Source organism: Onychostoma macrolepis, chromosome 15 (genome assembly GCF_012432095.1).
Source record: "Onychostoma macrolepis isolate SWU-2019 chromosome 15, ASM1243209v1, whole genome shotgun sequence".
Lineage (NCBI taxonomy): Eukaryota > Metazoa > Chordata > Actinopteri > Cypriniformes > Cyprinidae > Onychostoma > Onychostoma macrolepis.
In genome coordinates, this window is record NC_081169.1 from 11,657,853 (window position 1) to 11,683,278 (window position 25,426).

Consider the following 25,426-nt stretch of genomic DNA (forward strand, 5'->3'; position numbering starts at 1 on the left):
TAATGATTGAGTCTAATAATATTTGGGTGTATAAGTTCTCCACCAGTTTGTTTTTTTAATCTTTATTTTTCAGTAACACTTTAGAATAGGGAACACTTATTCACTATTAACTATGACTTTTCCCTCAATAAATTCCTAATTTGCTGCTTATTAATAGTCAGTAAGGTAGTTGTTTAGTTTAGGTATTGGGTAGGATTAGGGATGTAGAATAAGGTCATGTAGAATAAGGCATTAATATGTGCTTAATTACTACTAATAAATGGCTAATATTCTAGTAATATGCATGCTAATAAGCAACTAGTTAAGAGACCCTAAAATAAAGTGTTACCATTTTTTCTTTTCAGGTCCCAGTCCAATGTGAAAACACTGTACGTTTGTTTTGGTATATTTAAATACAGAATAAAAAAATCTGCTTAAACGCTTGCAAACTACAATGTGTTGAAACTCTTTGCAGATTTCAGTTCAGTGTCAGGATGACCAGTTCGGGTTGGATGCTGAAGTGGTTTATGATGAAAAATCCTTTCCCTTACAGAAGTGCACTCCATTTGTGATTGGGTCATATCATGGGTAAACCTTTTGAAATGTATCTAATACACATTGTATTATACAGACATTCAGTTTTTAGCCTTTTGATTTTTTTGAAAATTATTTGTAGGGGAAGAGTTCCTGGGCAGAATCAGGATACTGGTATGTACATTTAATACTACAGTACACTCATTCGCTTGAAGGGTTCGCTCACTCAAAAATGAAAATTCAGTCATTATTTACTCAACAGTGTTCTGATGCAGTGTTGTAGAGGCATACTGTAGGGTTTCGCGAGGAAAACCAGAAAGGTCATTTATTATTTATTATTTACTACTTAGGCACACTATTGACCTCGGCCGTTAGGTTACTCTGTGCTCATTCCTGAAATTGCATGTAAGCAGCCGTTCACACATACAAAAATTCACTTTGTACACCATAACACAATTTTCACTTCAGGAGGATATTTACCTCAGGGAAGAGACTTTTTCTGGTTCATTTCTTGGTAGTCTTGGAAAAGTCAAACTAATTGCTGGTTGAAGCACCAGGACAAGCACACACACGTGCACCATTTTGAGAAATCAAACTCGAGAGAAATCAAGATTAGTCGAAATGTGACTCTTGTCTCTTCGCTGAGGTAAATATCCTCTTGAAGTGAATGTTGTTGTGTTGTAATGACAACAAGGCAAGTTTTTGTATGTCAGCCATAGATATGTAAAGGTAGATGGACTCCTATACATGAGCCATCCGCCATATTGGAATAGTCAAAGCCAGTCCATAAACACTTGAGAGCAAGTTGACTATATGTCTGCAAACCTATACACATGTATGAATATTTAATATTTCAGCAGATGCTTTTTCTAAACTAACACAATACAAGATGAAGCTGTTAGCTAACAAGGCATTTAAAAGGCACTTTAGTTTATTGGTAATATTGAGTTAATACACAAACCAACACATTCTTACCTGTGAAAGTTTATCCAGTTTGTTCAGAAAATTAAATTTAGGCAGTTTTTACAACCAGATGCTGCACAGCGTTGTTGCATCTTGAAACTCATTGATTTTTATTGTGAGTAACATATATATATATATATATATATATATATATATATATATAGACCATTCCAAAATGGCAGACGCATCAACAGGTCTGGAGCGGTCAAATGTGGTATCTACCTACACATATCAATGATGTCAGCACTTGCTCACACACAATCGCAAGAACTAGCACAGAGTAACGGCCGAACTCAACAGATGAACTAAATAATACATTTTTATGGTTTTCTCACCAAAAACTGTATGCTTTTATATATTCTCTTTAGTCTACTTTAATATGACAGATAGTTTGACACTGGTCGCTAATACACTGGCATTATATCTTCCATATAATGGATGCGGGCGGGACGTTTTTTTTTTTTTGAATTTCTCCTTTTGGGGTCTGAAATAGCAAGTTTATATCAATTGAAATGCTGCTATGTAGGCTATTAGTATTTCTAGAAATTAGTATATACTTAATAAATGCTATAAAACTATTAAGTATGCATTAACTATTGTTAACATTAATTGTAAAAAGTGTTACCATCATATTCGCTCCTCAATGCTTCCGCATCTTTTACTGTTTATTGTGTATATGTGTTTTTGTGGTAAACAGCTGCTGGTGAAGTGCAGGAGTCATTTGCTGTGAATGGACAAATAAGTGCAAATGCAGGCTTCTCCACAACCGCAGATGCTTTGGGTGCTGACAGCCTAACGTTCACAGATGGTTCGAAATGTCCAAAAAGTCCAAATTATCAAAATGCAACATAAAATACTTCAATCTTGATATTGTTTGTTTCAAGACTCAATAACAAAAAATCTAGGGGTGTCTCCAGGATTCATAGCGCCTGATGGCACGGGAGGCAACGGCCATGAGCTGATGAACAGAGATGAACGTTACGAAAAAGAGAAGTGTGCATCCAAAGGGAAAGAAGAAAAAAGTAAGGAGAGAGGAGCAACTTCTCACAACTTCACCATTAAAGAGAAAAAGCATCCAGTCAGCATCTGATTGTGGTGAAATGTGATTTGATTAGTAAGATAAATTACACTTATTTTCAGTTTATGTAGCCTATACTGAAAGCTTTATAAACTTCTATAACTCTAACGTTCTGTACTGCTTTATAAATTATAAACTTTCTGCACTGTACTGTTTAAATAAATAATACAAAATACAAAATGACAATACAAGTTGTCATTCATTACTGTAAATGCAAAAGACTATCGTCTTAGTTCACCTAAAAATTAAAATTCTGTCATCATTTACTCACCCTCATGTCATTCCAAATGTAAAACAGGGCACAATCTACTATGAAGGAATTTTCCGTATTTGTTTTTCACAGGTATTTTTATTTTTTTTTTACCTGCATTTTAAATTGTGCATTGTATTTTGTGTTTTTGGGTTACAACGGATAATGGATAACAGATATGTCCAGGAAAATTACTAGTACCTTTTCCATTTTTCCAGATATTTTTTTCTTACAGTGTACTAACTGATCAACAATTGCAGGTACAAGCTACTAACAAGGTGTATCATAAATGAACAATGATACATTGATTCAATGATTATTATTATTAAATTGAGCAATTGCAAAGAGCAGCTAACTTTATTCATGTTTTGCGTGTACTGCTAAACATCTTTGGTTTCCTCTTTTTGCGTAATTTAGCTGGAAAATCTGTCTCTTTTTATCGTTTGAGTCACTTATCAGAAGTTTCTAAACGTTGCCAAATAAATAAAGAAAAAATAGCTCAGTTTGTTGCTAGGTGCTTTTTAAAAAAAATAAAATAAAAAAAAAGTTGCTAGGGTAGTCTGAAAAGTGTGCTAAATTTAGCAACAAAATTGCTAAATTGGCAACACTGGATTGCTTCTCTCTCTGCTCAGCTCTGTAGTTGCTTTTTTTTAACTCTCACAATGACCTCTAGTGGCCAGGAGTAAAAACAAATAAGTCTACTGCATGGATCAAGCATTACAAGTTTCAGCAAACACATTTTCAGTCGTACTATGTTTCGCTTAAGATCACAGGCATTGTCTTCTGAATGTTTTTTTCAACAGTCATACAATTTTTGGTGTGTGGTGGATTTGTGAGCTCAGCTGTGGTTCATAATAATGTAGACCTCTGCTATGACTACATAGCCAAAGATATGAAGTCTTTTTTTGGTGGGCCACAAAAATTTGAATTCAGATGTATTTATTCTAAGTCAATTCCAAATGTATTCAAATGAACTGAATTTGGTGTATTCAAAATGCGCATGGATTTCAAATAGTTTTCAGAAAGGTTTTTTTCCTCCCACCAAAAAAAGAAGTGCTAGTTTCACTGATATGAGAAAATGTTGTGCACAAGATGTCTTAAGATTGAGAAACCTGATTTTATCACATGTTTGACTAGGTCAGATTGTTGGGGAGTTGGGTGGTGTTTGTGAAACTAACTAAAAGAACTAAGTGAGCAAAACTCACTCCAAGCTACACTAATTAAAGTTTTTAAAACATTATTTGAAGAATACAGATCTGTATTTTCAGAAATTATGTAAGGATATCTGGGTAACACTTTACAATAAGGTGTCATTTGTTAACATTAGTTAATGTATTAACTAACATAAACAATGAACAATGCATTTATTACACTATTTATTAATCTTTGTTAATGTTAGTTAATGAAAATACAGTTGTTCATTGTTTATTCATGTTAGTTCAAAGTGCATTAACTAATGTTAAACACAACTTGTGATTTTAATAATGCATTAGTAAATGCTGAAATTAACATTAACTAAGATTAATAAATGCTGTAGAAATATTGTTCATTCTTAGGTCATGTTTACTAATGTTGTTAACTAATGTGAACTAATGAACCTTATTGTAAAGTGTTACCGATATCTGTAATAGAGAAGAAATGTCTGTAGTAAATATGCAAAGATCTACACGGAGTGTGTTACAGATCAAAACAGGTCAGCTGTAACGCCTTAATTTCATTAGTCATAACCAAACCGTAAATGTAAAACTGGTCTTCTCAGAGGAACAAAAACAGGAACTGTAAGAGTCCCAGCTGTTTGATTTGCATCAGCTTTAGTGGGAAGCATTTGTTGTTTGCAGAAGTGACAGAGTACTGGGAACATTTCAAGCAGCACTGTTTCTTTTACGCTGGTTGGATATAAAGATTTAACATTATGGCTGATAAAGGAAATATTTTCTCCTGTATGTCAGAAAGGATGTATCAACAAATTCCAACCAAGAAGACCAGCTCAGAACAAACATCTATCCTGAATGGACACAATTTAAGTGAACTTTATAAAATCGAGTGAACTTGTAAGTTTACAAGAAAAAAAAAAAACATTATGTACAGGTATAAACTAAACTTTTAAACAGGAATGGAAGACCGTCCATATCCAGCTACAGTATGAGAACTTCCGGATATACGGCGTGATATAGAAGGTAGGAGAAAACTCAACAGCAAATACTTTTTGGGGAATTTTGTTTCACTTAATTTTGTTTCATTAGAATATGAGAAGATAACATGGACTTCCTTTGTGTTATAAAACAATGAATATAAATTATTAAAAAATCTGTAGACGTAAACAAAAAGTTAAATTTTGACGCCACAATACGGATTGACGTCTTGTTGCGTGGGAAGGAAATACTTTCAGTATTACAGACCGAATAAGAATGGCCTTTTCAAGTGACCTAAGCGAAAAGGTAAAATTTTACTACAAACATGTAGTCCTAAAAGTTTTTTGTTTTTCAAAATATAGGGAGGAAGAGTAGGCGTGTTGCAAATCTTTTCATGTATCAAATCAAATGCATGTATGGAAATGAACTCTTTTACCGCTGCTTTCAGTGTCTCGCATGGCGTACGCATGATCCTGTTTGTCAACATTTTGTTGATCATTGATCATTTTTAGTTCCTTTGTGATGATTAAAGTGATGACAGTTGCGTTATATGCTTGACTTCTCTACCGCTGCTTCTGGGGCCTGATTCATGGAGCCATTTTGTGTGTTAGTCAAGATGAAAGTCAGTCGTAAGAACTATATCAGTCATCTCTTTGTCATTTTGGATTTACAAAACCACCGTTATGACTGGAGATCCGCTCCACTGACCACCTGTATAAAATGCTAGTGAAAAATTATTATTAATAATTGTCAAACGTTCCATTTGGTTAATTTCTTTCTGTTTTTTTTTATTCTGTTGTAAAGTATCCCAGTGTACATACTTCAAAACATAGCATAAGCTACACGAATTGCGGAACGGACCAAAAGAAAGGGGGGTGCAAGGTGTGGGCGACTGGTGATGGTTTGGGGTGTGGTTGGCATTATAATGTATTACAATTGTACCAAATCCTTGTTAATGTACTACATAGAGTCTGTAAGATTGTACATGTTACATCCTACTCCACATATTAATATTAGAAACAGTACTAATAGTATTAGTTCGATGCCAGATATATTGTATTTTTTTAAGCTATGACTCTGGATATTTGATTTTTAGAATAAAGATCAGGGTTCTCCCACGATTCTGAAAACAAAATATTAGACAACCAAACAAAATAATACATAGGCTAATTCACTTAAAATGTTTAATTTAATGTTATAAATGAGTCTATTTATAAATGTCTAAGATGAAGAGAAACATGTTTTGTTTTTTGAAGTAGCTTTTGTGTGATCTGAGCATCATACATTGCTATATTATTAACAATAGACAAATGAACTTTTTTGCCTGCAAAATTTTGCAGATATTTCTTTAATGTGACTGTGACTTCCAAAGCCCAAGAGAACACATGTAACATTCATTTAATGACATATTTCTGTGTTTTCATTAGCTATTGCAGGTCAAAGTAAAATCCTTTCAATGTGTTACACAGTTATTACATAAGTACTGAAAAACAAATCCAAATTCCATAGGCTGTAAATTGAACGGCTTTGTGTGTTTGTGTTTTATTAAAGGTTTCCATTCAGTGTCAGGATAATCCGTATGGGTTTAATGGCATGGTGGTGTTTGGAGATGAAACCTATGGCATGACCCCAGGATGTATCTCAGATATGACTGGCTATAATCAATACCTAACTAGGTAGGTCTATAAAATTAAATGAAAGAAATGAATCTGATGCAGGCTACTCTACTAACCACCATAGTACCATCATTCATTGCAAACAGTTCTTTAAAGGAATGTTTCACATAAAAATGAAAATTTGCTGAGAACGTACTCATCCTCAGGTCATCAAATTTGCAGATGAGTTTGTTTCTTCATCATAACAGATTTGGACAAATTTAGCATTACATCACTTGCTCACCAGTGCATCCTCTGCAGTGATTGGGTGCTGCCTGAATGAGCAATGTTATGAATAGAGGATGCATATTTTAGCCGGTAGCAGTTTGAAGATAAAAACATCTTGATGGATTTGTTTCTTACAAACACACATGAATTTTCAATTCATAAGACATTAACTGATGGCCTGGAGTCGTGTGGATTATTGTGATGTTTTTATCAGTTGTTTGGACTGCCGGCACCCATTCACTGCAGAGGATCTATCTCCAAACTCATCTATATCTTGGATGGCCTTAAAGTGAGAACATTTTCAGCAAATTTTCACTTTTGGATGAACTATTCCTTTAAAGACTGCTAAGAAATTATTAGCTTTCTGAACATTTGATTTCCATATGGACTTTTTTTTTTTTTAATGGAACTTATTTTTTTTTATTTGCAACAGGTGTGGAAATGGCTTTAGTACTGGAGCCATTGACACAGACCATCGGAATAATGGTACAATTTTCATTTATTTATCTGTTCATTTTCTAATAACTTGAGAAACACCATCTAATAGCTCAATAACTTAGAAGTGTCATTTCAAGTGTATGTCTGTTCACTACTTATTTGTAATGAACACTTTGAAAACCACATTATCTGTTCTAAATCAGCTCGGGCATCTCGTCAAATGCTGCTAGTGAATGTTGCAGTGACTATGTCTGCTATATCGGCCCCGATGAACAATCACAACCAACTAGGAGATCGTCACATGGACCCACCTTCTACTGATGGTGAGATGTTAGACATATTGTTATTTCAGCAAAGTGATATAAGATTTAGGACCACCAAATGCAAAACTGCAGTATGGCACATTATCTAATGATGAAACAAATGCACTGATTGGTTCTCCTGGTTGCTGCAGGTTATGCATTAGCACCTATTTATGGAAGGGGAGGGAACGGGTCTCAGCTTTGGGATCGAGATGAAAAACCAGAGGAAGAGGAGAAGAATTCGCATCTGAAGGAGAAGAAGAAAAAAGCTAGAAGCAGGAAGAGGAAAAGATCCCGCCATTCCAGTCATTAAAGGGCTAAAGATCTGACCAACATGTGTCATAGCACACCTTTAATAAAATAATATCCATATGAATTTCTCTGTTTTGTTCTTCTTGGTTTACATATTTTAAGATGCAGTCACATTTACCATTTGGCAATTTTTTTTTGCAGGCAAAGTCCAGTCATTTCAATAGAAATCCACACAAAAGTTTTACCCATGCAGATTTTTGGTTCAAGTTGGTCAAGAAAATTCATTGCTTGGTATGAAAGTGACTTCTGAGTTGTGATTCAAACATTGCTACACTAATAAAAATGGACAATCTAGCTTTTTTGCCTGTAAAATTTCACTGATGTGACCCCAACTTTATTGTGTGTTCATTAACAAAATAAGTTTGTGTGTTTACTAACAAAATAAGTTGCTTTTTCATGGTACTGAACTAATCAGCTGCACTGTTAAAGGGATAATTCACCAAAAAATGAAAATCACCCCATGATTTACTCACCCTCAAGCCATCCTAAGTGTATATATAGGGCCTTTCGCACTGCTTTAGTTCCAGAACTAAAAGTACAGAACTAAAGTACTGAGACGATTTTGCACAAGCTATTTCCCAGTACCATTTAAAGGGTTGCATTCGCACCGACAGTGGGTACTAAGAAGTGGCGTCTTCTACTACGAAGCCATGCTGTTGTAATAGCTGCAGTATGTGGTTTTGCATTGTCCTGCTGAAATACACAAGGCCTTCCCTGAAATAGACGTCGTCTGGAGGGGAGCATATGTTGCTCTAAAACCTTTATATACCTTTCAGCATTCATAGTGCCTTCCAAAACATGCAAGCTGCCCATACCGTATGCACTTATGCACCCCCATACAATCAGAGATGCTGGCTTTTGAACTGAACGCTGATAACACACTGGAAGGTCTCCCTCCTCTTTAGCCCGGAGGAACACGGCGTCTGTGATTTCCAACAAGAATGTCAAATTTGGACTCATCTGACCATAGAACACTTTTCCACTTTGAAACAGTCCATTTTAAATGAGCCTTGGCCCACAGGACACAACGGTGCTTCTGGACCATGTTCACATAAGGCTTCCTTTTGGCATGATAGAGCTTTAGTTGGCATCTGCAGATGGCACGGCGGATTGTGTTTACCGACAGTCTGGAAGTATTCCTGAGCCCAATTAGTAATGTCAACGACAGAATCATGCCGATGAGTGATGCAGTGTCGTCTGAAGGCCTGAAGACCATGGGCATCCAACAAAGGTCTTCGGCCTTGTACCTTACGCACAGAGATTTCTCCAGTTTTTCTGAATCTTTTGAAGATGTGCACTGTATATGCACTGTAGATGCTGAGATTTGCAAAGGAACATAGTTTTTAAAGTATTCCACAATCGTTTTACGCACTCTTTCACAGTTTGGAGAGCCTCTGCTCATCTTTACTTCTGAGAGACTCTGCCTCTCTAAGACATCCCTTTTGTAGCTAATCATGTTACAGACCTGATGTCAATTAATTTAATTAGTTTCTAGATGTTCTCCCAGCTGAATCTTTTCAAAATTTCTTGCTTTTTCAGCCCTTTGTTGCCCCCGTGCCAACTTTTTTGAGACTTGTAGCAGGCATCAAATTTGAAATCAGCTCATTTAGTGGATAAAAGTGTAACATTTTTCAGTTTAAACATTTGTTATGTTCTCTATGTTATATATGAATAAAATATTGGCTCATGTGATTTGAAAATCGTTTAGTTTTCATTTTATTCAAATTTAAATAACGTCCCAACATTTCCGGAATTCGGGTTGTATATTTTGAATGTACTGATTTCCAATTTGATCATTACAAATGTGTGATTACAAATATATTTAAATACATAACATACAAGTCAATAATATTAATATATTTAAAAAATATTTTAGTTTACCACAAATTCTTGACAGCAGTACATTCGGCAGTACATTTTAACCATATATCAAAAATAACAGAAGTAATTATGAAATGACATATAACAGTATACTCACTCAAGTCCTATGTAACTATGTCTATAAAAGAACACTTCTACTAATTGCTTTTAATATAAATTTAAATTACAATACAATTTCATTTAATTGCAAATAACATCAAATGAAGTGTCCCAGAAATAACATATTCAGTTAATATTTAAGTATATTCTTTTAAAGAACATTATTTCTCTAATAAGTAGCCTACTATTTTTAAAAAGTATGCTAAAGTGCTCTTCTTGTTCATAAGGCAAGGCAAGGCAAGTTTATTTATATAGCACATTTCATACACAGTGGTAATTCAAAGTGCTTTACATAAAAGGAAGTGAAACAGTCATTAAAAAAATATTAATCATAACAATAAAAACAAGGAAATGATATAAAAATTGATTTAAAATTAATTTAAAACAGTTAAGAGTAGAAAATGATTATAATTAAAATACAGTGCAATTATTTCGGACATAGCACAGTGCTCATTCAACAAATGCACAGCTAAACAGATGAGTTTTGAATCTGGATTTAAATGTGGCTAATGTTTTGGCACATCTGATCTCTTCTGGAAGCTGGTTCCAACTGCGGGCGGCATAATAGCTAAAAGCAGACTCCCCTTGTTTTGTGTGAACTCTTGGTATTTTTTTTTCACCTCGATCCTAATGATCTGAGTGGTCTGTTAGGTTTATATTCAGTGAGCATATCTGCAATGTATTTAGGTCCTAGGCCATTGAGTGATTTATAAATGAGTAAATGTACTTTAAAATCAATCCTAAATGTAACTGGAAGCCAGTGTAAGGACCTACTGTAGTACTGATGTGATTTGCACAGATTTTCTGGTTGTAGTCAGAATCCTGGCAGCAGTGTTCTGGATGAGTTGCAGCTGTCTAATGGTCTTCTTTGGAAGGCCGGTGAGGAGACCATTACAATAATCCACCCTGCTGGTGATAAAGGCATGCCATGAACAAGTTTCTCCAAGTCTTGACTGGAAACAAAACATCTCATTCTTGCAATGTTTTTGAGATGATAGTATGCTGACTTAGTTACTGCTTTGACATGACTACTAAAACTACGGTCTGTCTCCAGAATCAGCCAAAGATATTTGACTTGATTTTTAGTTGTTTGACCCCTAGAGTCAAGGTATGCATTCACCTTGAGAACTTCATCTTTGTTTCCAAATGCAATGACTTCAGTTTTCTCCTTGTTTAACTGAAGAAAGTTCTGGCACATCCAACTGTTAATTTCATCAATGCATTGGCAGAGGGAGTCAATGGGGCTGTAGTCATTTGGAGATAAGGCTAGGTAAATCTGGGTATCATCAGCATAGCTGTGATAGGCAATTTGGTTCTTTCTCATTATTTGACTTAGTGGGAGCATATACAGGCTAAACAAGAGCGGTGCAAGAATTGAGCCTTGTGGGTCTCCGCATGTCATGGACGTCCACTTAGACTTATGCTCTCCTATACTCACATAATAACCTCTCCCTTCTAAGTATGACCTGAACCATTTGCATATCATCCCAGAAAGCCCGATCCAGTTTTCCAGTCTCTCTAGAAGTATGTTATGATCAACCGTATCAAACGCAGCACTAAGATCTAGTAGTACCAGAACTGATATTTTGCCAGAATCAGAATTAAAGCGAATATCATTTATTATCTTAATGAGTGCTGTCTCTATGCTGTGATGCGCTCGGAAACCAGATTGAAAATTGTCCAGGTATCTATTTGAGTTTAAGTAGTTGTCTATTTGAGTTTAAGTAGTTGTTAAAGAGGTAAATTGTGCAGTCTACATGAAAAACAGGAACAAACTACCATTTCACAATGTTTTTATGCGGCATTTCCTATAAAATGTATCAGTCTTATGCAAGTTTTTTTCCAACTAAATTAAATTATGCTAGTGTCGACTGTCTTACATTGACACGCAAATATTATCTTTGTGCTTCCCACAGAAAGGTATCACGAGAGGAAATGAAACCACAATCTTCAATAAAAGAGTAAAAAAAAGTCTCAGTATGAGTGTGCATAGAATACAAGCACCGATATGCAAAATGCAAACCGGATGCCACGTGACAACAACAGTTCAGGAGGTGACAGTTCAGCCATGACACGTGGAAGACGAAGGGTATTTAATATGCAATTTTATAAGCAAAAAATGCAAAATGAAAGGATATTTTCTATGAAAAGTTAAAACTGAAACCTACCATTGGTGTTGGTTTCGGTTTTGTACACAACCTGTATTGGTGGGTTTTGACTGTGTGAAAGTGTGTTAGCATTAGCCTGTGAGGCTAGGTCTTGTGGACAGGGCGGAAGTTTGTGTTTTGGTTTTAAAAACCTGATGTTATTATTATCATATTGAGAACAGTGGTGAAAAAGAGGATCAATGTTACTATTTGGTTAGTTTCATTGAAGGTTTCTGTTCAAGTTCTTTTGCCTAATCAAATATATTTTAGATGGGATGGAGGACCCTTGAAGGCACGTCGGATATACAAGGAAACAGTATGGGCTTCTGGATTGTTTAGCATGAATTTTGGATTGCTAAAGTCATGCTTAGGAAATGTTTAGTAATTGGAATAATTATTCAGTCTAATAATATTTTGCTGTGTAAGTTCTCCACTGGTTTGCTTTTTTAATCTTTTAATTTTTTCTTTTCAGGTCCCAGTCCAATGTGAAGACACAGTACGTTTGTTTTGGTTATTAAAATATAGAATAAAATATCTGCTTAAACACCTGCAAACTATAATGTGTTGAAACTCTGCAGATTTCAGTTCAGTGTCAGGATGACCAGTTCGGGTTGGATGCTGAAGTGGTTTATGATGACAAATCCTTTCCATTATGGAGATGCACTCCATTTATGGCTGGGTCATATCATGGGTAAGCCTTTTGAAATTTATCTTACATGTTGTATTATACAGATATTCAGTTTGTAGCCTTTTGATTTTTTGTATGATATGTTCAAGAAAAATTAGTAATGTTCCACAAAATCATTTGTAGGGGAAGAGTTCCTGGGCAGAATCAGGATACTGGTAGGTACATTTAAGCTTGTTTGTTTGAAGGGTTCGCTCACCCAAAAATGAAAATTCAGTCATTATTTACTCAACGGTGTTGTTCTAATGCTGTGTCGTAGAGGCATACTGTAGGGTATGCCTCGGCTGTTAGGTTACTCTGTACTCGTTTCTGAGATTGTGTGTAAGCAGCCGTTCACACATACAAGAATTCGCTTTGTACGCCATAATACAATTTTCAGTTCAAAAGGATATTTACCTCAGGGAAGAGGTTTTTCTGGATCATTTCTTGCAGTCTGTGAAAAATCAAACTTCTTTCGATGATGCCAAGTTTCACTGACTGTTGGTTGAAGCACACAGGACAAGCACACACTCATGCATCATTTCGCGAAATCAAGCTCAACAGAAATCAAGATTAGTCAAAATGTGACTCGAGGTAAATATCCTCTTGAAGTGAATGTTGTTGTGTTGTAATGACAATAAGGCAAGTTTTTGTATGTCAGCCATATGTACAGATGCCTTATTAGTGGCTGTTTATATGGGCCGCTATATGTAAGCCATCCGCCATATTGGAATAGTCAAAGCTAAAGCCATACAAAGTATGTCTGCAACCCTATACACATGTATGAATATTTGCAATAGACTTCAGCAGATGCTTTTTCTAAACTAACACAATACAAGAAGACGAAGCCGTTAGCTAACAAGGCATTTTAAAGGTACTTTAGTTTAACCTGTAATATTGAGTTAAAGGTATGGTAGGCGATTTCGGAAAGGCTTGCGATAGCAACAAGCTGATGACATATCATGTCTGCACAAACGGTGCACTACGGAAGTTCTAAGCGGCCATGCATTATTATTTTTTTCCTTCTTGTTTTCTCGTGATCTCGACATAACAAGTTGTTTTCTCGTGATCACGACTTATTTTTCTCGTGATCTCGACATAACAAATGTTGTTTTCTCGTTATCACGACTTAATTTTCTTGTGATTTCGACATTACTATTGCTATAGTAACTAATGCAACTTTGACAGGAACATTCTAAAATACTTAACCTGACTTAATGTGTTAATTGAGAGTGTTTTTAAAAGACCAAACTCAGTAAACACATCATTAATAAAGCATTCCATGTACAGATAAACAAATAAGTCTATAACAAGAACGCAATGTGTTTAACGCGTTAAGCGTTTACCCATAGAAAACAGTTAGGCTATAAGAAAAAACGCATTGCGTTCGACTCATCTGCTTGTCTGTACAGGCTATTAATTTATTAAAAATGTGTTTACTGAGTTTGGTCTTTTAAAAACACTCTCTTAACGCATTGAGCAACGTTAAGCATTTTGGAATGCCTCCTTTGAGGCGCAAATGATCGACAGATAACCGTGAGCTCGTATCTTGTGGATATAGAAATGATGTCTACAATAAAATATATAGGCTAATCAAACACTGCTGATTTTGTCCAAAGTTAAGCTACGCTAAACATTTTATTTGTGTAATTAACATGTTTAAATGGTCCAACAACAAAGCATTTAACGCTGCAAGCGCAGGTGGAGCGCCTTAGAAGAATGCAGAGAATAACTATTTTCCTCGTTCGTTTAAAATGATATATAATAAAATCAAATCAAATGTTTGTGATTTTTATTAGTCATGTAGGATATCATGTGCGTAACAAGCTTAATGCTGCTGCTGTGTGTGTGTGTTTTACAAACAAATGTAGAAAATGCAAAAGATTAGGTTACAACACTGTATAACATCACTGAACTAAATTATACACATATGTATATCTTATTACATTTATTAACAATAAAGATTAAAAATAAGAAAGATGCACATTAGAAATGGGCTACGTCGTTGTATATGAGAAACAGAGTCGTGCAGCAGTAACGTAACATTTAACATTTATAAGTTAATTAAATGTCAGTAATGAATGGCACAAATTATAGATAACCTAAGATCCTCTGCTCTGTCCCAAACGCGTACAGTATGCTGATACAACTCCCCAATCGTAGTTCTATACTGCCATCTGTTGGCGCAGTTGTGTAACTCGAGAACAACTCTAGTTATGTCGAGATCACGAGAAAAAATAAGTCGTGATAACGACAAAACAACTTTTGTTATGTCGAGATCACGAGAAAACAACTTTTGTTATGTCAAAATAACGAGAAAAATATGTCGTGATAACGACAAAACAACTTTTGTTAGAAAACAAGAAGGGAAAAAAATTATAATGCATGGCCGCTTAGAACTTCCGTAGTGCACAGAGGTATGTAAATACATATTTGACAGGCAGGCAGGACAGCCTATCATCTTGATTGGATAAACATTTTATGGTCCTACGCCTTCCACAGATGATATAAATACATATAAATAAATTTAGACCACTTACCTTAGTGATTGCTATTGGGATGTGAAGAGACTTTCAAACAGCATAACAAAAAAAATGTTTGAACCAAATCACCTACCCTGCCTTTAATACATATTTAAAACACAAAGCAGCACATTCTTATCTGTGAAAGTTTATCCAGTTTGTTCAAGAATTTAAATTTAGGTGTTTTTTTTTTACAACCAGATACTGCACAATGCTGTTGCATCTTGAAACTCATTGATTTTTTTTTTGTGAGTGATGACATATAGACCGTTCCAAGATGGCAGACGCGTCAACAGGTCTGGAGCGGTAGAATATGGTAACTACCTATTCATATCTATGATGTCAGCACTTGCTCACACACAATCTCAAGAACTAGGACAGAGTAACGGCCGAACTCAACAGATGGACTAAATAATACATTACCTTTTATGGTTTTCCTCACCAAATCCTACAGTATGCTTTTAGAACACACAGAGCACGTCTCGTATCATTCTGTGATACTTTTTTATCCTTTTATAAGTTTGACACTGGTCACTATACACTGGCATTATATCTTCCATTTAATGGATGCCGGTGGAACATTTTTCAGAATTTTTCCTTTTGGGGTCTGAAATAGCAAGTTCATTCATGCTGCAATACATTAGTATTTCTAGAAATTAGTATTAGCACTTAATACATGCTATAAAACTAATGCATTAACTACTGCTAACAAACTGTAAAGTGTTAGCATCATAATAGCTCTTCAATGCATCCAAATCTTTTACTGTATATTGTGTATATGTGTTTTTATGGTAAACATAGTTTATATCCGTTCCATGTTTTCTAAGCTGCTGGTCAAATGCAGGAGTCATTTGCTGTGAATGGACAAATAAGTGCAAATGCAGGCTTCTCCACAACCGCAGATGCTTTGGGTGCTGACAGCCTAACATTCACAGATGGTTAGAAATGTCTAAAAACTCTGAATTATCAAAATGCAACATGAAATACTTCTATCTTGATATTGTTTGTATCAAGACTCGATAACAAAAGGTCGCCTTCTTGATCTAGGGGTATCTCCAGGATTCATAGCGCCTGATGGCATGGGAGGCAACGGCAATGAATTGATGAACAGAGATGAACGTTATGAAGAGAAACGTGTGCATCCAAAGGGAAAGAAGAAAAAAAGTAAGAAAAGAGGGAGAACAGCTTCACCATTAAAGAGAAAAAGCATCCAGTCAGCATCTGATTATTGTGAAATGTGACTTTATTAATAAGATAAATAACACTTATTTTCTGTTTATGTAGCATATACTCTATTTCTGTAAGCTTAAAGGGACAGTTCACCCAAAAATGAAAATTCTGTCATTAATTACTCACCCTCATGCCATTCCAAATTCATTCATCTTCGGTACACAAATTAATACATTTTTGATGAAATCCGAGATCTCTCTGAAACTCGATTTACAGCAAAGGTAACTACCACGGTCAAGGCACAGAAAGGTAGTAAGGACATCGTTGGAACAGTCCATCAGTGGTTCAACCGTAATTTTACGAAGCTACGAGAATACTTTCTGCATAGACTTTATTCAACAATTCTTCTCCTCCTTGGCGTCACCCTAGGCGCCATTATCGCGAATACCACGATGTACATATCTTTCTGTGCCTGGGAACATTTCAGTTACATTGCTGTCTATGGAGGGTCAGAAAGCGCGTGGATTTCATCAAAAATATCTTAATTTGTGTTCCGAAGATGAACAAAGGTTTTACGGGTTTGGAACGATAGGAGGGTGAGTAATTAATGACAGAATTTTCATTTTTGGGTGCTGACAGCCTAACTCGTCATAACTCTAACTCTCTGTATTGCTTTATAAACTTCTATAACTCTAACTTTCTTTTCTGTACTCTTTAAATAAATCACACTTACAAAATGACAATACAAGTTGTCATTCATTATCGTAAATGCAAAAGACTATCATCAATACGGGTGCTAGCCTTTGCAAATAAACATACCACTATTAGTACAAGCATGCTATCTTTACAGAAAACATACTCGGTTTAAAGGTCACTCATATGATTGTACTGTGCACAATAAATTAACATTTATTATTACGGGGAGCACGTCGCGATAAAAATAATGACATAGCTGGTCTCATGGTGCCATTGCGCGCTATTACAAACTTTATAAGTCCCACTTGTGATTAATGATTATGAGCTCGGCAAATTCAAGCAGTCAACTTCACATTGCTTTCATACGCAACTTTTTACTACCACATTCTTATTTATGATCATTCTGGTAGTACGTGAAGGCAGTACCAGTGAAAACAGGCAGAGACAATAGTAGCTTTAGCAATTAGCCTTACAGAGTGCCAAGAAGCTCTTTCAGAAAGGCAATTTGGAAAACAAACACCTGATGCTTACTTTGTGTGGAGCTGACGTTCACGCACAAAGCTTTGATATCAACCCCTAAACATATAGGGGACTTTACCGATTTCCTTCGAAAATTAAATTTAACCACAGTGTCCTCAGCGGCTCAGATGGAGGGAGTCTATGAAGACTCTTATGTTCATTGGTGCATCCCAAAACACAACACTTCTAATGTCTCTTTGGTGCTGACATTGTATCCAGCAGCCACAGCAAGAAAACAGTAATGGCAGACTGCTGCTTCTCACTCGATGTATTTATTCTAATAGGGCAGAGCCAAATGGGCGGGACTTTTTCCCTACGGTGACGTGTCCGTAGAGAGAAATCTGGAATCGCTTGTTCTGAGAGACTATTTATGATGTAGTGGGATAGTAAAAAAAAATAAATGAGTGGCCGGATTTTTACCATTATTGGTTGTTTTCACTCACTGCGGGCACACAACTATGTTCAGACACCTTATAAAAAGTGATTTTTGCATAATAGGTCCCCTTTAAATCATACCTGAAAAGTTTCTGTCCCTCCAATGATAGTCCAGGTAAACAAAACATAAAAGTATCCAAAACGGTTATAAAGGTGTCCTAAAATGAAACCATGAGTCAGGAAGTTTAAGTCTAGTGGAGATATATAATTGCTTTATATGATGAACAGATTTAATTTAGGCTTTTATTCCTATATAAATACTAGATAAGAGTGGTAAATATGGAAGCTCATGTGCACAACAAATGCAAAAACAAACCTCATTGTTTTTTCATGCATCTCACACACAAACTTCTCTTCACAAGACATAAAAGTGATTAAATGATGACAGATTGACATTTTTGGGTGAACTGATGCAATACCATACAAAGCCTGCAAACTATAAAAATACACATGAAATTGAGTGGAGGTGATGAGTAGTGAATGAAGTTGGGGAAGAAAGCTTTCTGTTTTCATTCAGTTTCATCAGGTCTGTATTGCCATAGACATAATAAATACCTAGACGCCTCATTGGCCGCTCGACCGCACGTCAACGTCGCCGCCATATTGGTCCGGGCAACTCTCCATAACTCTCATATCGGGACAGAAGAAAAAATACCTGACTCGTCGGCAGTTTGGGGATCTACAGACCGTCCCACAATAATAAAAACAGATCTCGGTGTATTATCTTTCACAGGTAAGAATGAACAGTTGTTTCTGGAAGTTTTTTGGTCATTTTTAACATTATGTTGGCAGCTTAATTAGCCACCAGTGTCAGATGATTAATAGCTAGTGATATTGGTAATTAGCAAAAATAAAATGTCCTTGAGCTGCAGATTGATTCAGAGGATTTTATATCTATATCTATCTATCTATCTATATATATATATATATATATATATATATATATATATAATTCTCTGAGTCAATCTCAGCTCATATATTTTATGTGTTACTCAAGGAACACGTTAATTAAACACAATTTGGAATTGACAACCATACATTTTTGCCTGTCTTTAGTTGTGTCTTACTTTGTTAAATAATTATTACACAAATACTATTATAAAACTGTAGTTTTCACTATTATTTAATTTACTTAATAATTTACTATTAATTTATTCTTCATTATTGTCTATTCTGTATTATTCCACCTTTGATATTACATATTCTACTTGCTATTATTCATCTATTGTTATTCATTTATTATGGTATTATACACATAATTGTTGCTATTATAGATCTATTATATCACTAAATGGTATTGTGCTGTTGTACTCGCTATTTTATTATATTATTCACTTTACTACAACTTGTATAAATATACTTTTTTAATATTACATATCACTTTTACTACATTTTTACTGTGCACTGTATACATGCATAATATTTTACCACTGTAACTGTAAGTTTTACTGGATCCATAAAGGATTATCAGTTACATTTGTTAATGTTTGTTGTGGAGTTTATATCTGTAGAGTGCTATGAAAATAGGAAGCAGACTACCAGTCTGACACTTTTTGATTTATATTCACTGATTTTATTCCATTTTCTCTATTATGGTAAATTATTAGTACTTAAACATTCAAATTTTTTTCCAGTATTTCAAAGGGAATGAGCTGTGTTCTGACCTGAGGCACAAGAAAAGCTAAAATGTTGGGACTGAAGACAGAGAAAGCAATGAAAAAAACTTAATTTCATTTCATGTACATTAAAATTACATCACATGTATCACAGTTATACTACATTAATATTAGAATTGTTAACAGAAAAAAAAAATCAACACGAATATGAGCTTTCACAATTTCTTACGAAAATTAATCATTTTCCAAGCCTAACATAGGAGGCAGAGTTATTTTTAAGTCTATGTAGATCATAAAACACTGAAATCGGCTGATAAATGTAAACGTTATCGTGTTTTTATCCAGAAAAACCGCAGCTCCTCCGTTTACCTCCATTTGTTTTTAAAGCAGTCTTGCCCGGATAAATATGGCGGACCTGTTGAAGTATCGCAGCAACCATAGACATAATAAATACCTAGACGCCTCATTGGCCGCTCGACCGCACGTCAACGGCGCCGCCATATTGGTGCGGGCAACTCTCCATAAATCTCATACCGGGACAGAAGAAAACATACCTGACTCGTCGGCAGCTTGGGCATCTACAGACCGTCGCACATTAATAAAAATAGATCTCGGGGTATTATGTTTAACAGGTAAGACTGAACAGTTGTTTCTGGATGTTTTTTTGGTCATTTTTTAGCATTATGTTGACCGCTTAATTAGCCACCAGTGTCAGACTATTAATAGCTAGCGATATCGCTAGTAAGCAGTGGCTGAGACTTTATACGAAATCAAAGTTTAAATTAATTCTTATTAAGTTTTAACTTGTATTGTAGTTTATATCATACACTAAATTGTGTTATGAGCACAATATATACAGTGAGCACTTTGACAAGACGGTGTCAGACTGTCAGGACAGGGATGGAGCTAAAGCATCTCTCTTTAATTTCACTATTTGTTTACAAAGAGTAAGTTTATCATAACTTGATTATAAGGATTTCATAGCTTATCATAAAACTGTGTACTGATTATATATATATATATATATTTATATATATTTTTTTGTAGCCAACTGCAAACAGGACAAAGCAAGCCTTAAGGAAAGCTGAAGAAAGCATGTTCTCTACATTTCAAGAGACTAGGCTATACTTCACAGCCTAATGTTGTATTTGTACTCGTTAAAACCCAGAACAGCCCTGAATGAATGGCCAGAATGACCCTGATCATATTCAAACCACTCTCTCTCCCCGGAACAGACTTCCAGGAGCATTTTTTAACCTTTGTAAGGGTAACTTTTATAATAATATAATTACCTTATTAAATGTTTCTGTCGTTTTGTCAAATATTTAAAAATAACCAGTTTTTCAGTCAATCACAATACTATAGACTGCATTTTAAATTATTTACACAGGCTGTTTAATGCTGATCATGTACTGTATGTGCATTTACACAAAACTGCATAATGTAAATAGCCTAGAAATGAGGAACACAGGATCTCCTTAGTGAGTGAAGCTGCAATATCATGACAAAATCATTGTTTATTATTGCTATTTATGTTGTAATAATGATTATTAATTTTGATTTACAGGAAGGTTTTTGGGGGTAATATTCTGGTCTGTGTTAAACATAACTATACTTTGACATTTTGTTGTACAACGTAAACAGCACACTCACACCCCAAACATTCCTATGTAGTAACATATTGAAAAATAAATGACTGTTTCAGAATGTGTGTTTTCCGCATGGGTGTGTAATTTGCATTGTGGAGCAAAATGTCAAGCTTTGTCAAGTTGTTTACATTATTTTACTCATTCATTGAAAAACCTCATTAGAAAATATAGGAAAATCTTGAGGGAAGCAGTGGAGAATTAGTCTTTATTAGTCAGGTTTTTTCGTCACAACGAAATATATATAAAATACTCAAGGAGCTCATTAATTAAACACAATTTGGAATTCATGACCACAATTTTTTTTGCTTGTCATTAGTTGTGTCTTACTTTGTTTAATAATTATTACACAAATACCATTATAAAACTGTACTTTTCACGATTATTTAATTTACTTTATAATTTACTATTAATTTATTCTTCATTATTGTCTATTCTGTATTATTCCACCCTTGATATTACATATTCTACTTGCCATTATTCATCTATTGTTATTCATTTATTTATTATTGTATTACACATATAACTTGTGCTATTATAAATCTATTATATCAGTTATTGTGCTGTTATACTCGCTTTTATATTATTCACTTTACTACCACTTGTACTACGATACATTTTAATATTACATATCACATTTACTATATTTTTGCTATGCATCAGTGCATATTAGTTTACCACTATAAGTTTTACTGGATCCATAAAGGATTATCAGTTACATTTGTTATTGCTTGTTGTGGAGTTTTTATCTGTATAGTGTGCTATGAAAATAAAAAGCAGACTACCAGTGTGTCCCTTTTTTATTTGTATTTGCTGGTTTTATTCAATTTTCTCAATGATGGTAAATTATTAGTGCTTAAATGTGTATTATTTAGATTTTTCCTCAGTATCTCAAAGGGAGCGAGCTGTGTTTTACCTGAAGCACGAGAAAAGCTCAAATGTTGGGGTTGAAGACAGAGAAAGCAATGAAACAACTTAATTTCATTTAATGTACATTACAATTACATTACATGTATATGTCACAGTTATACTACATCAATATTAGAATTGTTAACCGAAAAAAAGCAGCCAAATCAACAGGAGTGTGACTGTGAGCTTTTACAATTTCTTAAGAAAATTATAAATTTTCCAAGCCTAACTGAATAACTGGAGGCAGAGTTATTTTTAACTCCATGTAGATCACAAACCACTGAAATTGGTTGATAAATGTAAACGTTATCGTGTTTTTATCCCGAAAAAACCGCAGGTCCCCCGTTTACCTCCATTTGTTTTTAAGGCAGTCTTGCCCTAACAAACATGGCGGACGTGTTGACGTATCGCAGCAACGGACCGAAGCGGCCAATGAGGCGTCTAGGTATTTATATATCTATGGCAGCAACGGCTCGAAGCAGCCAGTGAGGTGTCTAGAGCTGTGTCCGAAATCGCTCACTCGTTCACTCATTCACTAATCCCTATATAGTGTAAGGCAGTTGAGTGAACTATATTAGAAAGGAGTGAACGAAATGAAGTGAACGGATTCGGACGGTGACGTGTACACTGCGCGTGAGACTTGGCTGTTGCAAAAACATCTTTGATGTACTTTTATATTTCATGTACCTCATTTTAGAAAATAATGTTAATAGCAATAACACTTAAAATGACTATTGTAATCAGCTTTGTGGTTTCACTGATGGTATATTATTCATTTGTTCTGTAATATGGTCATAATCATTAAATACTATTAAAATATTGTCAACAAAAATAAACTCACATTAGCACACATTAATAATTGTATGTATTTATTGTTTGTAGTATCTTGAAACTCTCCCGAGCAGCGTTTTTGCACTCAAATAAGATGGCCGTAGAGCGCCCTCAGGCGACCGTTAATTTGACATCAGAATGAATACACCATAGACATATAAATACCTAGACGCCTCATTGGCCGCTTCGGTCCGTTGCTGCGATACGTCAACACGTCCGCCATGTTTGTTAGGGCAAGACTGCCTTAAAAACAAATGGAGGTAAACGGGGGACCTGCGGTTTTTTCGGGATAAAAACACGATAACGTTTACATTTATCAACCAATTTCAGTGGTTTGTGATCTACATGGAGTTAAAAATAACTCTGCCTCCAGTTATTCAGTTAGGCTTGGAAAATTTATAATTTTCTTAAGAAATTGTAAAAGCTCACAGTCACACTCCTGTTGATTTGGCTGCTTTTTTTCGGTTAACAATTCTAATATTGATGTAGTATAACTGTGACATATACATGTAATGTAATTGTAATGTACATTAAATGAAATTAAGTTGTTTCATTGCTTTCTCTGTCTTCAACCCCAACATTTGAGCTTTTCTCGTGCTTCAGGTAAAAACACAGCTCGTTCCCTTTGAGATACTGAGGGAAAAAATCTAAATAATACACATTTAAGCACTAATAATTTACCATCATTGAGAAAATTGAATAAAACCAGCAAATAAAAAAGGGACACACTGGTAGTCTGCTTTTTATTTTCATAGCACACTATACAGATAAAAACTCCACAACAACCAATAACAAATGTAACTGATAATCCTTTATGGATCCAGTAAAACTTATAGTGGTAAACTAATATGCACTGATGCATAGCAAAAATATAGTAAATGTGATATGTAATATTAAAATGTATACGTAGTACAAGTGGTAGTAAAGTGAATAATATAAAAAGCGAGTATAACAGCACAATAACTGATATAATAGATTTATAATAGCACAAGTTATATGTGTAATACAATAATAAATAAATGAATAACAATAGATGAATAATGGCAAGTAGAATATGTAATATCAAGGGTGGAATAATACAGAATAGACAATAATGAAGAATAAATTAATAGTAAATTATAAAGTAAATTAAATAATCGTGAAAAGTACAGTTTTATAATGGTATTTGTGTAATAATTATTAAACAAAGTAAGACACAACTAATGACAAGCAAAAAATTGTGGTCATGAATTCCAAATTGTGTTTAATTAATGAGCTCCTTGAGTATTTTATATATATTTCACAGACGAAAAACCTGACTAATAAAGACTAATTCTCCACTGCTTCCTCAAGATTTTCCTATATTTTCTAATGAGGTTTTTCAATGAATGAGTAAAATAATGTAAACAACTTGACAAAGCTTGACATTTTGCTCCACAATGCAAATTACACACCCATGGAAAACACACATTCTGAAACAGTCATTTATTTTTCAATATGTTACTACATAGGAATGTTTGGGGTGTGAGTGTGTGCTGTTTACGTTGTACAACAAAATGTCAAAGTATAGTTATGTTTAACACAGACCAGAATATTACACCCCAAAAACCTTCCTGTAAATCAAAATTAATAATCATTATTACAACATAAATAGCAATAATAAACAATGATTTTGTCATGATATTGCAGCTTCACTCACTAAGGAGATCCTGTGTTTCTCATTTCTAGGCTATTTACATTATGCAGTTTTTGTGTAAATGCACATACAGTACATGATCAGCATTAAACAGCCTGTGTAAATAATTTAAAATGCAGTCTATAGTATTGTGATTGACTGAAAAAACTGGTTATTTTTAAATATTTGACAAAAACGACAGAAACATTTAATAAGGTAATTATATTATTATAAAAGTTACCCTTACAAAGGTTAAAAAATGCTCCTGGAAGTCTGTTCCGGGGAGAGAGAGTGGTTTGAATATGATCAGGGTCATTCTGGCCATTCATTCAGGGCTGTTCTGGGTTTTAACGAGTACAAATACAACATTAGGCTGTGAAGTATAGCCTAGTCTCTTGGAAATGTAGAGAACATGCTTTCTTCAGCTTTCCTTAAGGCTTGCTTTGTCCTGTTTGCAGTTGGCTACAAAAATATATATAAATATATATATATATATATAATCAGTACACAGTTTTATGATAAGCTATGAAATCCTTATAATCAAGTTATGATAAACTTACTCTTTGTAAACAAATAGTGAAATTAAAGAGAGATGCTTTAGCTCCATCCCTGTCCTGACAGTCTGACACCGTCTTGTCAAAGTGCTCACTGTATATATTGTGCTCATAACACAATTTAGTGTATGATATAAACTACAATACAAGTTAAAACTTAATAAGAATTAATTTAAACTTTGATTTCGTATAAAGTCTCAGCTTTCACTGCT

General features: G+C 34.6%; 1 protein-coding gene across 5 annotated transcripts; it reads left to right on the forward strand.

The window, feature by feature from the left end:
* The first annotated feature begins 4,640 nt into the window (after nt 1-4,640).
* Nucleotides 4,641-17,089, forward strand: LOC131554024 (uncharacterized). 5 transcript variants are annotated; one of them, XM_058799036.1, is made up of 11 exons: nt 4,641-4,981; nt 6,488-6,612; nt 7,253-7,305; nt 7,461-7,580; nt 7,712-11,940; nt 12,471-12,494; nt 12,577-12,689; nt 12,810-12,841; nt 15,438-15,500; nt 16,012-16,122; nt 16,232-17,089. In XM_058799036.1, exons 5-11 carry the CDS (start codon nt 11,860-11,862, stop codon nt 16,423-16,425), a joined length of 618 nt encoding a protein of 205 aa, XP_058655019.1. In that variant the 5' UTR covers nt 4,641-4,981; nt 6,488-6,612; nt 7,253-7,305; nt 7,461-7,580; nt 7,712-11,859; the 3' UTR covers nt 16,426-17,089. The 5 variants fall into 5 exon arrangements, 4 of the variants coding, with proteins under 4 accessions (XP_058655019.1, XP_058655017.1, XP_058655020.1 ...); XM_058799034.1 differs by having other exon boundaries at nt 7,712-8,102; XR_009274312.1 differs by having other exon boundaries at nt 7,712-12,494; nt 15,451-15,500.
* The last annotated feature ends 8,337 nt before the right edge of the window (nt 17,090-25,426 follow it).